Genomic DNA, 13,620 nt, shown 5'->3' on the forward strand with positions numbered 1-13,620 from the left:
TAATCACTACAAAATTTTATGGGAACTACTAGCATATGATATGATAAATGATATGATAACTAGGGACATTTGTAGTTTGCTTGTAAACTTCAAATAGCAAAAAGGGGGAAAAAAGGCAAACTCAGTTTTTTTTTAAAAGTTTGATAGCATCTCATATTGCAAGTGACAGGAGCTTGCATTTAAAATCTTTCTGTTTTCATATTGGCATTGTGCCTAATAGTATTAGTTTAAATTCTACAAAATAAATGTAAACATTCTTGTTAGATAAGAATTGCAATGCCTTGAAACTGCTTTGAGTAAAGCTCATAAAAAAGGTTAAAGAAAAGCATAACTATGATTTCCTCTTGATTTTTAAGTGGCACCTACACATTTTCATTCTCCAACTATTTGCAGTCTAATGTTACTAAAGATGGCTCTCCTTTTGAATTTCAGCAGCAGAAAATATCTACAACTTCTCAAAAATCAGGACATCCATGTCTTCTATGTTATTCAAGTAGTAATAAATAATAGCATGGATAGCATGGAACTCTGTTTGTGATAGCTACTGATTGTATGAATAGCATGTAGCAGGTCATCTGGATCCATCAACTTTTGGAGTTCTAGATGAATTTAAACTAAATAGGCCCAAAACAACACATGTAACACACAGAACAAAAAGCTCACAGAAATGGGCTGATTACTTTCCTCATCTGTTGCATGAACACAAACATCGCGCAAAAATACAGCTTTACAAATTTGAAAGAGTGCCCAATTTTGTTTTTAACTATAAAGCTCTAGTGTAAATAGAGTACTACTTTTGGTCTAAACGTTTGGGGAAAAGAGGATATAATATCAAAGCTTTACACAGAGAAAAGCATGTTTCTATTTATATCTGCATATCAGATTATTCCAATTTTTAGGTGTAGCTATAGGCGCAAGCATACGGTAATATTGCTTCCAAAAAACTTAAAAAGGAAAGATTGAGCAGGATATGACAGAGGCAGCTGTTGCCATGATAACAGACCCAAGTGGAGCAGGACCCAAAGGTCAGCATCTGTAATCATGTATTCACAAGGAAACACATCTAAAGCCCTGCTTAAGATGTAAAGAGCTGTTTTTGAGACTCAACAACGAAGTTCTAAAAGAACTTAGGAATTAAAAATACATATAAGAGATTTTTTTTTCCTTTTTATTGACAGATGACAGAATTCAATGGGCTTACATCAACATAACCCTATAGGATTACAGGACTATTTTTATTTATTTATCATCTCTATGTTTGTAATTTTTTTACCATTTAAAGAGAATAAAAATTTTGTTTTTTTAAAATATTTGTCATTAATTACATTTTTCAACTATATATATTTAATTCTCAATATTTAGACAGTTTTAATGGGGAATGTTTTATTTTCTTTTTCAAAGAAAAGAGAATAATTACAAATTCAATTTTCAATTGCAGTTTTGTGCATTTATATTTGGATTCAAATAATAAAAGCTTTGAAATATTTATATCTGTACTATGCATCATCTACATTTATGTTTCCGTATAAAAAAGTATTTAACAGATTAGACGTTCATTTCTACTTGTTAGTCATCACACCTCCCCTCATATCATTTTCTTCATTTGGGTCTCCTGCAACGACCCCGGATTTATTACACCTCAGTTCACTGAGCTGTTTTGATGGTTGTTGAGGCTTTTTAGATCTGGAAGAAATTATTTCAGGTTAATTTATTTTGCTTGTCTCCATGACTGCACCAAAGAAATGTATGCCCCATGTCATAATTGTCATCCCAGGGTGTCATAAGGAAATTAGTCCCAATGTTATCAAGCAATCAGCACAGTATTACAACATCAAAACAATTTTCTGAAAAGGAATATTATCAATATTTTATTTATGGTTTCTATAAATGTCCAACAAAACCTATAGAAGAAAAATCACCTTTCAGTCAAGTTTCTGAATCCAGAAATAAACCTGCAAGATCCTCCTCAGGCAATGTGTATATGTAATGAGCATATAGGTAATTTGCCTAATTGACTCTGGGGGTTTCATCACTTCACTTCTCCTGTCTTGTTACACTTCATTCTCAAATGCTGCTAGATTTTCCGCAGGGGCACTTTTCTGAAGTCAGGCAGAGAAGTTTATGCATAAACACAAAAACAGAAATGTCTGAAAGGTACTCTACATCTGATTTAAGACAAGTCTGTTTCCTGAACAAATTAGGAAAAGAAAGTTGACAAACTGCTGGACTGTGATCCACAGATAGGTTACTGAAGTTCAAGTTCAAGGACAGGCTCGATTTCTGGATATAAATGTGGATGAGGATTAGGATTGTTTATTTTGTGTGTATATATATATCCATAAGAACAGTGTGTTCTTATATATATATACATATACATGTATATACACACGCACACAAAATAATCAATCCTAATCCTCACCCACATTTGTATCCATAAATAAATAAATACATATATATACATGTACTGTATATATATGTATATATATATACGTATATATATATATGTATATATATATATATATATATAGAGAGAGAGAGAGAGAGAGAGAGAGAGAGAGAGAGAGAGAGAGGATTTGACTTGGCATGTTTTACAGATGAGTATAGAGCCAGCAACAAATTAAATTGACTACATGACAGTATGCTTATCATCAGCTTTCTCACATTATTTAATAGAAATATTACTTCTTAAAAGGTAAACTAAGATTTTTTTCATTACTTAATTTCCATAGTAACTGCCGTCATAGCAACTGAACAGGCTTTTGTATGGATTCAGGGAGAAGAAACCATGGGAGACTTTGCTTTTATTGGCCTGCAGGAAAATGTTGTCCTAGCTCAGAGTCAAGCAGCTGAAATGAGTACATTTTTAAATGATCATAAAATTATATATTTCACTTTAAAATTGTACATCTCAATAATTTGGAGTATCAGATTTAATTTAATCATTAATTTCATTGAAAATGTGTACCACTTTGATAGATTGATATATTCCTAGCAGTTATTTCTGTTTGTTATAATTATGGCTTTCAGCAAAGGGGAACATAAAATTTAGCTGGATTGACCAATTTTTAGTACATGAATATGTCACAAAGTTTATATTCTGACTTGAAATTAGTCCAGCCATGAAGGTAAGCCTCAATAGGTTGATGGTAAAAGATGATGGCTGTTCAGAGTAATGTATGCAAGAGCAATTACCGTAAGTGGAAGGAAAAAGTGATGTGGAGAAAGATGCATGAGCAGCAATAACTTTTTATTATTCTTATTCTATTGTTCTGACCAATTTTTGCATATTTATGAGCTGTAAGTAGCTGTTATGAAATAATTAATTGAAATAGTATTAGCTTCACTTTCAAATTTTACTACTGAAATAATAAAGTTTTAATGATTAATTATATCATCTATTTATATGCAAAGCACATGAAGTAAAGCATGGCGTAATAATGTCAGATCCTCAGGGTAAATTATAAACAAATATAGAATGATGTCATATCCAAAAGCTAAATGTAGTCCTTATGAACAGCACTGGACATATTAATAGAAAATAATCCCAGATGCAGATGCAGTGTGTTCTTAAAGCTCTCAAAATGTTTTAGGAAATACGAAAAACGTTGGTTCTGAAAATAACTGCACTTCACTGAGTAAACTAGGACAAGTAGTAACATAGGAGAACCAATATGAAAACTAAACATTTGGCCAATTACTGCTCTGGAGCCTTCAGGTGTGTGATAAAATAATGACAGCACCAGCTGCAATTACTGACAAAACCAAAATAGCCCCCCCTCTACTTAAAAAGGTTTTTAAGGTCATTTTAAAACTATTTGAAATCTGTTTTTCTACTATAAGACGGATTACTCACAAGCAGAAATGTTTAGGACGTAATTTTCTCAAGAGACCACATAAGACATAGTCCACCTATAGGTCAGTCCATATAATGCAGCAAAAATATTGTCCATAACCTCAGCGTCTGCAGGTCTCAGTTAGAGCTTTAAATGATATAGTTGAGGACAGTTAGACAGTTAGAGGAAAACTGAACAAGTGAGGCTGGACATTTCCAGAGGGACACTGTCTGCCTTCAAAGATCGACAAAAGACCATTTTAAAGAGCTGCTGCACATGTAAAAACTTAAAATGAAAAACATTGTTTGAACAGACGGAAAGTAAGATGTAAATACTGTAATAGAAATATTACAACAGAAGACACATAAGGTATTGAAAGAATAACAGTGAAGAATGTTTAGAAACTATGAAATGGAGAATCACTGAACAGCAAATTATCCTGGAATAAAATCAAAGGCCCCAAGGTTCAATAACACCAACTAAACCGTACATGCATTACCACAGTGGCCAGAAGCACAGCAGTAAACAAGAAAATCTGCTGAATAAACATAACCCAGGGATATATGCACAAAATTATTTGCCAGTGTTTCTAATTTTGAAACTGTTGATTTGATCTGCTCCTACCGTAGCCTGACCAAGAAAACATCCCTGTGTGCTGATGTGGTTTGCTCACATTTAAATGGGTGATTATGCATTTAATGTAAACATATTAAATGACTGATAGCAGATTACTGGGAATTCTCCTAGACCAGGGCTGTTTACATTATGTAGTTTGCTAAAAAATAGAAGTAATATAAGTAGAGGAGAAGAACATTTCTACAAGCTCGGGGAATCCTACCTACCCACAAACCACTGAGTTATAGTGATGTTTTGCTGCAGCAGACGTCCTTCATTATGGAGCAGTCTTAGCCAAAGGTATGGTCATGACCAAAGGATGATTAGGATATTGTTCTGTCGCCAGACTCTGTGCTTACATCAGCAGATAAGGTATCAGTGACAAACACAGCATCCAGATCAAAGCCAAGAGATAACAGATTGTGCAGAGATAAAGAAGACAGGAAGAAAAATTAATCAGTGAGTTGGATTTTTAAAACATTAACTAAGAAGACAATTGATTTAAAGCTTCGCTGGGAACGAGAAGACAACAAAATGCGTATTTTCATTTTAACAAATGATTACAATAGAAGAGTATTTTGTAATTTCCACATTAAGCAAACCTTCAGTTGAACTTGCACCAGGCACTCAATTTGACAGCAACTATCTGTAAAATATGGAGTTTATGTGGAAATTTAGGAAATGAAACGGTTAAAAAAAAAGTAGATGTTGAATTTTATTGGATTAATTTAGAGGGAAATGTGAGACAACTCAGACATTGTAGGTAGAAGGCGAGAGTCATTTTGTAGGAACAAAAACCTCTTTTCAGTCATAAAAAATGAAAAGTCCCATGTGTTTAGCCTAGTCTGTTTTGTCAGCAGCATGTAAGGATATAGTTTCATTTTTCAGTCTTTAACGTCCATTAACGTCTTTACTTGGCTATTTTTTTCAGCTTAAATTTGATGACAGTATTATTTTCCAAATATGAACAGTTTCTTTAACCCTTTATAGAAGCTGTCTGTGTAGCTCTAAACATTTAAATTGCTTAGACATAGAGAGTCCAAAAGAACATTTGAATATTCCCAAAAAACTAAGCTAAAACATAACTGTGAAGGAAGTACTAAAATTTGTAGAATACAGAATAAAGTGGTAATAATTGTGATGCTATCCAGATATGTCCAAATATCCAGATTTGTGTTGTCTTGTTCTATAATTATAAAAGTTGATTATCATTTCTGTCATGATTCTGACATTTTCTGATACAGCAGCTCCAAAACATAAACAATAACATGTGTTGGTTAAGATAATTTATTTTTATTGAATTATCTTTTAAAATAAAATGAATTTGGGAAAGTTCCTTTGCCCAGCTGAGCTGACACCATCTTTTCAGCACCTGGGAGTCCAGGCTGGCACATCATTAGGTGCAATCCAGAATTAGCTGTTCAAACAGCTTCTGTCATCAATCTCTATCTTGTCAAGTCAGGAAATTACATTGAGAGCATTCATTATATTATCACTACATCAGCAAAGGTCCTATACAGGATGTGTGAGAATCATACTTCTGAAAAAGACAGAAATGACATATTTCCACTCTCCAGAAGCTGAAGAGCTGGCAGTGTGCCGTCTCAGAAATGTTCATTTCATAACTCTATATATAAAAGGATTTGCTGTCATCCATGCTTCAAGTCTTCAGTAATAATAGCTTCCAAAAACTGTCACCACACAGAACAAGCTGTCCTATGGGATAGAAACACATGGTTTAAAAAAAAAAAGAAACATTCTCAAAGAAACCTTTATTGTGTTGATTAAATCTGGCGGAGTGCTTACATTCATGAAAACATCTTCTGCATAGTTGTCCGTGTCTGCGTCCCACAAACACCTAGCAGACATCCTGAAAAAAAATGTGTCAGGAAAGTACATTCAAAGCTGCAGAAGGTAACTTTTATGTTTTAACATATTTATTAAAACTGTCATTCTGTCCTAATAGTATGAGACGGATAATTTTTGAAAAGCTTGAGCTTCTTGTTACAAATTCTGATGAGATGCTAGATGCTGACTGTCACTTAAAGACTTCTCTTCCCTTCTTATGTACCGTTTACTTACATAGATACCCTGGAACTTTTAAATGACAGCCGTAACATCAGTTTTATTGAAATCTTTTGTAAAAGGCATCATTGAGAAGTGGGGAAAAAAAGTGATTTGTGATTTTAACCGTTTTTAAACAAATAACATTCTGAAAAGTGCGGCATGCATTTATTTTCAGCCACCTTGAGTCTTTACTTTGTAGAATCTCATTTTGTTCCAATTACAGCTTTTAGCTCGGATTTTTTTCAGAACAGGCCTGTAATTAACTCAGCCTCTTTCCTTATCCTTCTCCCAACTGAAGAGCAGTACCGCCGCATCATGATACTGCCACTTTTACAGCAACAATTGCATTTTCAGGATCATATGCAGTGTTAGTTTTCTGCACAGATAGTGTTCTACATGTAGACTTAAACATTTTATTTTGTTGCCATCTGCAGGGAACCTTCTTCCACATGTTCACTTTGTCACCTACATGATTAATACCAAACTGTGAATTGGATTTTCTGATTACTTTCTTTTAAAATATATTTCTTCTTGTCTCCCTGTCACAGATTTCTGAAGTCCACAACTATTCAGCCTGAGCTGTGGATCTCTGCTGGTCTTCCTGCATTAATGATCTTTTTGCCTGGCAGGCACATTAGATGATTAGCCATGCTTTTGTTGGCTTGTCAAATCTTGGAATATTTTTCAGATGCTTCTTTGCATAAAAAAAGAAAATCACATAACCATTTTTTGTCACCTCAGAGTTATGTGATGTGTAAGTAAATCAATTAGATTCCCTACTTGTAATATGATAAAAAGTGAAAAAAACACACAGAGAAAGGAACGGAAATAATATGACAAGCATTTTTTAACATTTCCCTGGAACACAATCAATTTAAAAATACAATTAGAATATATTTTACTTTGAAAACTTTGCAGTGGTATTAAAGTGTTTGTGTCACTTTGGTGGCACCAAGTTTAAGTTAAGTACTCAACATCAGAAAAATGTGCAGAATATGTGCAAAGGTTTGACAGTCTGTCAGACACTGCTTAGCTAGTAGTCTGTTTTCTTTTGCTCCAGTTAAAGAGTCTCCTGCTAGATACATATATTCTATAATTTTCTTCTATTTAGTGCTCTTTGCAGAAGGCAAAGTGATGGCCTTCCTATCACTTTGCTATATTAGGCAATATTTTCAATGATGATAAATATTGTGTCTCTTAAATGAAGGGACAAAAACATAGAAAAGACACAATAAATGTCTTTTACCATAAATTTTTACCATTCTCGCTCCACTGCTCTGTTCTGATATAGATTCAAAGTTGATGACAGGCACTTTATAGTAACACATGTGTTTGTTTAGCGTTGTGCTTTATTCCATTCCTTCCTAACGTTTTTCTTTTAAGAATTAAGGGCTTTCTAAATTGACTGCATGGTTTTTAACAAACAACTCAGTCTGTTTTTTGTTTATGAGTAATGGATATAACTTACTTTACTCCTTGTCCGCGTTGTTCTCCAATGAGCACCTGCACAACAATCTTGTATCTGTCAAATTCTGCAGCTGTGCACAAAACAAAACGAAGTTTATTTTAGTGGTTTATAAAGTACAAGCCATAAATTAAATAAAAATAAAGTATGTCAGAGCTTGTATTACATTTATAAGATGCACAGACATAATATTACAATGTTGCATGACTATTTTTCTTTTTCATGATAGATATTTTGCCGGTGATGTAAGTTGTAGGCTACAAAAAGTAAGCTAGTATATTCATTCTGATTTTATTTATTTGTATCTACTGTTGTCTTCTCTCAGTTACATAAATTGAAAGCATGAGCGGAATATTTGGTTTACATTTTATTTTGCTTGTTGTGTGTTGACACTGCAGAAATGTCACATCTTGCTGAAGTTCAAAACATTTTAAGAAAATATCAACTCATGTTGTGGTTTCAGTGATAAGACAAACACTACTGGTTAGGAAATTGGTCTGAACATTGTATTTTTCACAGCGTGCTCAGGGTAAAGCCCAGGAGGATAATGCAGAACTAACTCTTCACTTTGTCCTTTACGCTCTCTGCCAGTGAACGGGTCAGCTCTGCGACAGTCTCTGGTTCGTACTGCACATCAGAAAGACGCTCCCTCACAATATTGCGGATGTATCCCTTTACGACGGCTGGTTTAAACCTGAAAATTTAACAATTCATAGAAACACAAGAAAAGAAACTTTAGTCTCAGCAGAGGTCAAATATTAGCATCTATTTTTACCTACTATCCAACATATAACTAATCTATTTGCCCCAAGTAACATTAATATAATATTATTGTGTATATTGAGTTTGACATGATTGTGAATTCATCAACTTAGTGAAACTCTCATTCATGGTGACACAGTGAACACTAAACTCTATTTTTCATACACAGAACTAATTGCAAGCAAAGACCAAAAGCTTGTCAAATGCTTTGATTCAGATCAAAAGGCAAATTAGCTAACAGTATTAATTTAAAACGTCCTTCAAAATTACCCAGTTGTTTAACTATTACTTGTGCTCTGATAAGCTGCTTGCTTAAGAGCGTATAAATATCAATTTACTCAAATAACTGTACATAAATATTCCAGTAAATACACATACAGAGGAAAAGAATGAAACAAAATGGAAGTTTATTTATTTACAAAATTGTAAGCACTATCGCTTTACCGAATGTAACTTGCGATGCAATAAGTGTTATCTTAAATTAGCACGACCAGGTTATATAGTAAGGTAAACTTTGTACAACAATTGGTTTATCAATGGTCCGACTTCGAAAAGCTGTCGTTAGCCAAAATCTCGCTAGCAACGCTTGATATTTCAAAAAGAAAAAAAAAACAACATGAAACTACTTCAGCAAACTCACTTGAACCGATGGTTAGGTCGGATGTGGTATGTATCTGATTCCTCCATCATGTTTGACTGAGATATAGGGTCACGAATATAAAAAAACAGGCGAATGTGTTCACACGCTAACTTACAAGATTATAACCGTTGCTATAGTGACGATTGACGCCCATTTCCGGTTTCAAAATAAGAGCACGTACCAGCGTCATAGAAATGGAAAAAGAAAATACAGCTAGCAGGCTTTAGGGTGCTTTTTTTTTTTTATTGAATCCGTACTCAAGTTTTTGGCCTCCTCTTTTCTATGGAATCAGTAAGCACTACTCCAGTTTGGTTAAAATCACATAACTGTAAATAAAAAAAACATCAATTATCAGTTGTTGTTACCTTCAAAAGTAATGATGCTTTTTGATTTTGTGTATGTGTTTTACTAAACATATACATTATACCACTCTTTTAAGGTTGTATAATATGCCAACACAAAGTTGCACAACTGTGAAGTGGACGATAAAGGCTACAAGGTTTTCCAAAACGGTCAGAAATAAAAATCTGGAGAGTGCGGCATGCTCATTCATTCAACCTGAGTGAATATTTGAAACACTGTTTTTCTGAAATTACAGCTGTGAGTATTTTGTGGTATGTAGGTTTCCAACTGTTATTCTAATACATGTAGTTATCACTTTGACCAGCAGGTGGAAGTGTTTCTCTCAGTTTTATCACCTTTAAGTTTCGTTTCTGTATCTACATTTCATAAATTGTCTTATTCTGAATAACTGAAACTTAACGCAGTGTTTGCCCACTTTTAAGTTTCGTTTTCCTGAGTGCCGCATCCCTCCCTCTGGGCAATACTGAGTCACATTCACAAGCTGTTTGACAACTGTGCAGATCAGCTGTTCCAGCTCTGACTCTTCTTCAATCATCTACTTTTAAAAGATAAAGATGGAACAACAGGAATGGATCCGCATCTTTCAGATGGAAATTGAAACACTTAACCGAAATGAACACACTTGGCATTTGGAGTTTGATGAAAATATTGACCCTGATAATCCAAACATGGGCTGGAAGAAGTACTTCAAGAAAACAAGTGCAAGGTTAGAACTATACTGTTGATTCATTTCTTCTGCTAAATTTTGGATTTCAAAAAAATTGTAGTAAATTTGTAAATTTATCTATCTAAATATTCACACATTACATACATGTTGAAAGTATTTTGCACTAGATCCATAGACAAGTGCTTAGACAATTCTTACCTCATTTTTGTATGATGAATTACTGTCTTTAGAAAGTTAAACATCTTATTGTCTGGCATAAGTAATTTACTCTGCTATAAAATCTCACTGTCTAAAGATCATTCTAGCATTTTCACTCAGAAATTGAACCTGTTGATCCAGTGAAACCAGATAGTGGTTACTGAGGAAGATAAAAAATAGATTTACCGTAAAAATCCACAATCACATGCCTTGTAAATCAACATAGCGCAGCAACAGTTGTAGCCTCCTGTTAAAAGTGACAGATCTTTCTGATTTTGAAATCAGAACAAATGGCTCTCTTTATATATATATATATATATATATATATATACACAGTATATGGCTGGAGGAACAGCATGCATGCTCATCTGGCTTCAAAAGTGTAAACTTCTTATTGAAGTGTCTTTTTTTTTTCTTAAAGATTCAGCTGTACCTCATGCAGGAGAAGTTGGCCTTCAAACCAGGTCATGGTGGTTTTCCACATGCGTCTTATGAATGGGCGGGGCACCGTCAAGGTGAGGCCTTTGCGCCAAAACTGCAAGACATGTTCCAATGCACAGATGGTGAAACCAAGTGTGGAGTCCGACAACATTCAAGTCCTCATGGAGACCCTGATGGAGAAAATAAGAATTAAGTGCTACCAAGAAGATCTTGGAGAACAGAACAGGAGGCCCAGAAGCCTTGATGTGAAGAGTCCCCATGAGCCTGCTCATTGTGAGGGATGCAAGCTAGGAATTTGTACAAAACAATGACCTAAACACAAGTTCTCTCTTTCTCTTTCTCTCTCTCTTTTGCTTTCCCTCAAATTCAAATGAAATGTGTTTCTTAATATATGTAAATATTACTATATACAATATATTAAACACATTTTTGTAAAGGCATGTGTCAGTGACTTGTCACTGTGGTAAACTGAAGAATAAATAAACATAAACATAAGAATTTTTTTTTTTTTTGCCTAGATGAACATTAAAACAAAATTTTAAACATTTGATTTCTATATATTGTTGTAAAAAAGAAACAATTTCAGAAAACATGTAATGCATTGTGTACACAAATAGGTAAATTTGTCTGGATTATTGTTAATGTTGTGAAACATGCAAATAAAAAGATGCTGATTTTAAAAATGAAACAGTCACTTTTACTTTTGTCAACAAAATGTGTGCAGGATTTTAGGTAATTATAAGCCTTTGGTGCAGGCCCCTTGTTATCTTAATTATATATAAAACGTGTATTTAAGAAAAAAATGTATTTTACCCTTTTCTTTTAAAAATACATAAACATTTTAACAGAAAGCTTTTTGAGGCAAACCTATCAGGGTCCCAAATACTGTTAAAAGATTTATTATCTTTTGGCATTTGAAGATCTATTGTTCTTTCCAGGCTCACCTGCATTATGCAATCTCTGCACCTCAGGTGCAGCACATCAGCATCGGACCACGCCTCATTGTAACCACTCAAGTTTTAACTCCAACTCCTACGCGCCTTCTCCACCCTCGTTCTCACGGCTCCATCGGGCGTCCACCCACCACTAGTTTACGAGCCCTGGGGGAAAGACATCTCTAATCCTCATCCTAAACTCCCTATCCATGTTTATCGCAATTTGCAGCCTCTACATGTGGTGCCTGTCCATAAGCTTTTTCAGTTGCTTTTTTGCCTTTATGAGTTTCTTCGATTTGAATTAATAAACACTACAGTTTTTATCCCTGTACACGTCCTCAAAGAAAGCATCGTCTTGAGAATTAATTCGAAAAGCAAATTTCAGCGATGACAGCCTCCTATACATGGATAATCCATTCAACCCAGCAAGACCCTCACCTAATTTGTTTGTTAAATCTATAAAATGTTGGTCTGTAATTATTTCATGCTTTTATTGTGACACCTAATAATAGATGTCTCTGCAAAATTTCTTTTTTGAAGCTTTTTGCATTAGAAAAACTGATATATCAGAAAGAAAATGCATTAGACAAAGGTTGACGAATTGGAAAAATATTGATCTTTCAAGTGGAAGCTCCTCAGTTAGCTGAATGGAAGCTGCTAGCTTTGCCTCTTTGCTTTTACATCCAAGCACTTGAGACCTCATAACCCAGAGAGGTCCTGACCCTTACAATGGAAAGCAGCACTCTAAGGCATCATATTTAGAATATTTATTAAAGAACAAAACTAATGAATCACATCTAAGTATGGATAGATGATTAACATGTGACATAATGTGCAAGATGTTTGCTAAATTAATGAAATGGTGCAGAAAGGTTTCATGTTTGGCCAGAAGCCAGACACTTCTCACATTCTGTCTGCTGTTTATTTGCCTATAACCAGCAGCGCTGGTGTCTGACAGCGCTGTGGTCAGTCTTAATGTCATGCGAGTCGAAAACCAAGGGGCATCATGTTAACTGTGGTTTTTGTTTGCTCGTCCTTGAGTTTGGTCTCTCCAACATTATTTGTATAGATGACCATCCCCTACTCTGGTTTTACATGATGTTTCAATTTGTTTTCCTATTCCAAGATAGATAAGAGGAGAAGAAGCTTCATCCACCTGACAGCTACTAAAATTCAAGCGTCATGGCGTCAAAGGAAACTACACTCAAGGTAAAGCATATTCTCCTCCTGCACAATCTGGATATCACAATTTGTCAGAAAATAACTTTTTAACATTGATTTACTCTCAGATAGTAAATATCAATCAATCAATCAGTCAATTAATCAAATTTGATCTGTATAGCACCTTTGAAAGCAACACGGCATTTCAAAGTAATATACATAAAATACAAAATTACAAAGTCATAGAACACACAGTCAACATTACATTTTGCACATCAGATTATTGATTAATGTTTCATGAATAGGTTTCAAAAGCAACTCTAAACAGCTGAGTTTTTAGTCTAGATGTAAAGGAACTCAGTGTTTCAGCTGTTTTGCAGTTTTCTGGAAGATTGTTCCAGATTTGTGGTGCATAGAAGCTGAATGCTGCTTCAATTGTTTTCTCTTTTTTAGTGGGTTTTCCCATCAGCCAC

The 13,620-nt window shown here is 34.3% G+C and overlaps 2 protein-coding genes across 2 annotated transcripts; one reads left to right on the forward strand and one right to left on the reverse strand.

The window, feature by feature from the left end:
* Window positions 1-5,145: 5,145 nt before the first annotated feature.
* Window positions 5,146-9,542, reverse strand: dynlt2b (dynein light chain Tctex-type 2B). Its single transcript, XM_032573288.1, has 5 exons — window positions 9,383-9,542; window positions 8,541-8,674; window positions 7,984-8,053; window positions 6,255-6,318; window positions 5,146-6,164 (listed from the first exon to the last, which is right to left on the reverse strand). Exons 1-5 carry the CDS (start codon window positions 9,430-9,432, stop codon window positions 6,117-6,119), a joined length of 366 nt encoding a protein of 121 aa, XP_032429179.1. The 5' UTR covers window positions 9,433-9,542; the 3' UTR covers window positions 5,146-6,116.
* A 661-nt stretch (window positions 9,543-10,203) lies between these two features.
* LOC116725232 (receptor-transporting protein 3-like) lies at window positions 10,204-11,739 on the forward strand. The gene is made up of 2 exons (XM_032571156.1): window positions 10,204-10,451; window positions 11,032-11,739. The coding sequence occupies exons 1-2, from the start codon at window positions 10,300-10,302 to the stop codon at window positions 11,360-11,362; spliced, it is 483 nt and encodes a 160-aa protein (XP_032427047.1). The 5' UTR covers window positions 10,204-10,299; the 3' UTR covers window positions 11,363-11,739.
* The last annotated feature ends 1,881 nt before the right edge of the window (window positions 11,740-13,620 follow it).

Source organism: Xiphophorus hellerii, chromosome 9 (genome assembly GCF_003331165.1).
Source record: "Xiphophorus hellerii strain 12219 chromosome 9, Xiphophorus_hellerii-4.1, whole genome shotgun sequence".
NCBI lineage: Eukaryota > Metazoa > Chordata > Actinopteri > Cyprinodontiformes > Poeciliidae > Xiphophorus > Xiphophorus hellerii.

Coding starts and splice junctions, on each gene's coding strand:
- dynlt2b (XM_032573288.1), bottom strand. CDS start 9,432: ATGATGGAGGAATCAGATACATACCACATCCGACCTAACCATCGGTTC. Junction 8,675..9,382: donor CGACCTAACCATCGGTTCAA/GTGAGTTTGCTG, acceptor TTAAATTTTCAG/GTTTAAACCAGCCGTCGTAA. Junction 6,165..6,254: donor CAGAAGATGTTTTCATGAAT/GTAAGCACTCCG, acceptor TCTATCCCATAG/GACAGCTTGTTCTGTGTGGT.
- LOC116725232 (XM_032571156.1), top strand. CDS start 10,300: ATGGAACAACAGGAATGGATCCGCATCTTTCAGATGGAAATTGAAACA. Junction 10,452..11,031: donor TTCAAGAAAACAAGTGCAAG/GTTAGAACTATA, acceptor TTTTTCTTAAAG/ATTCAGCTGTACCTCATGCA.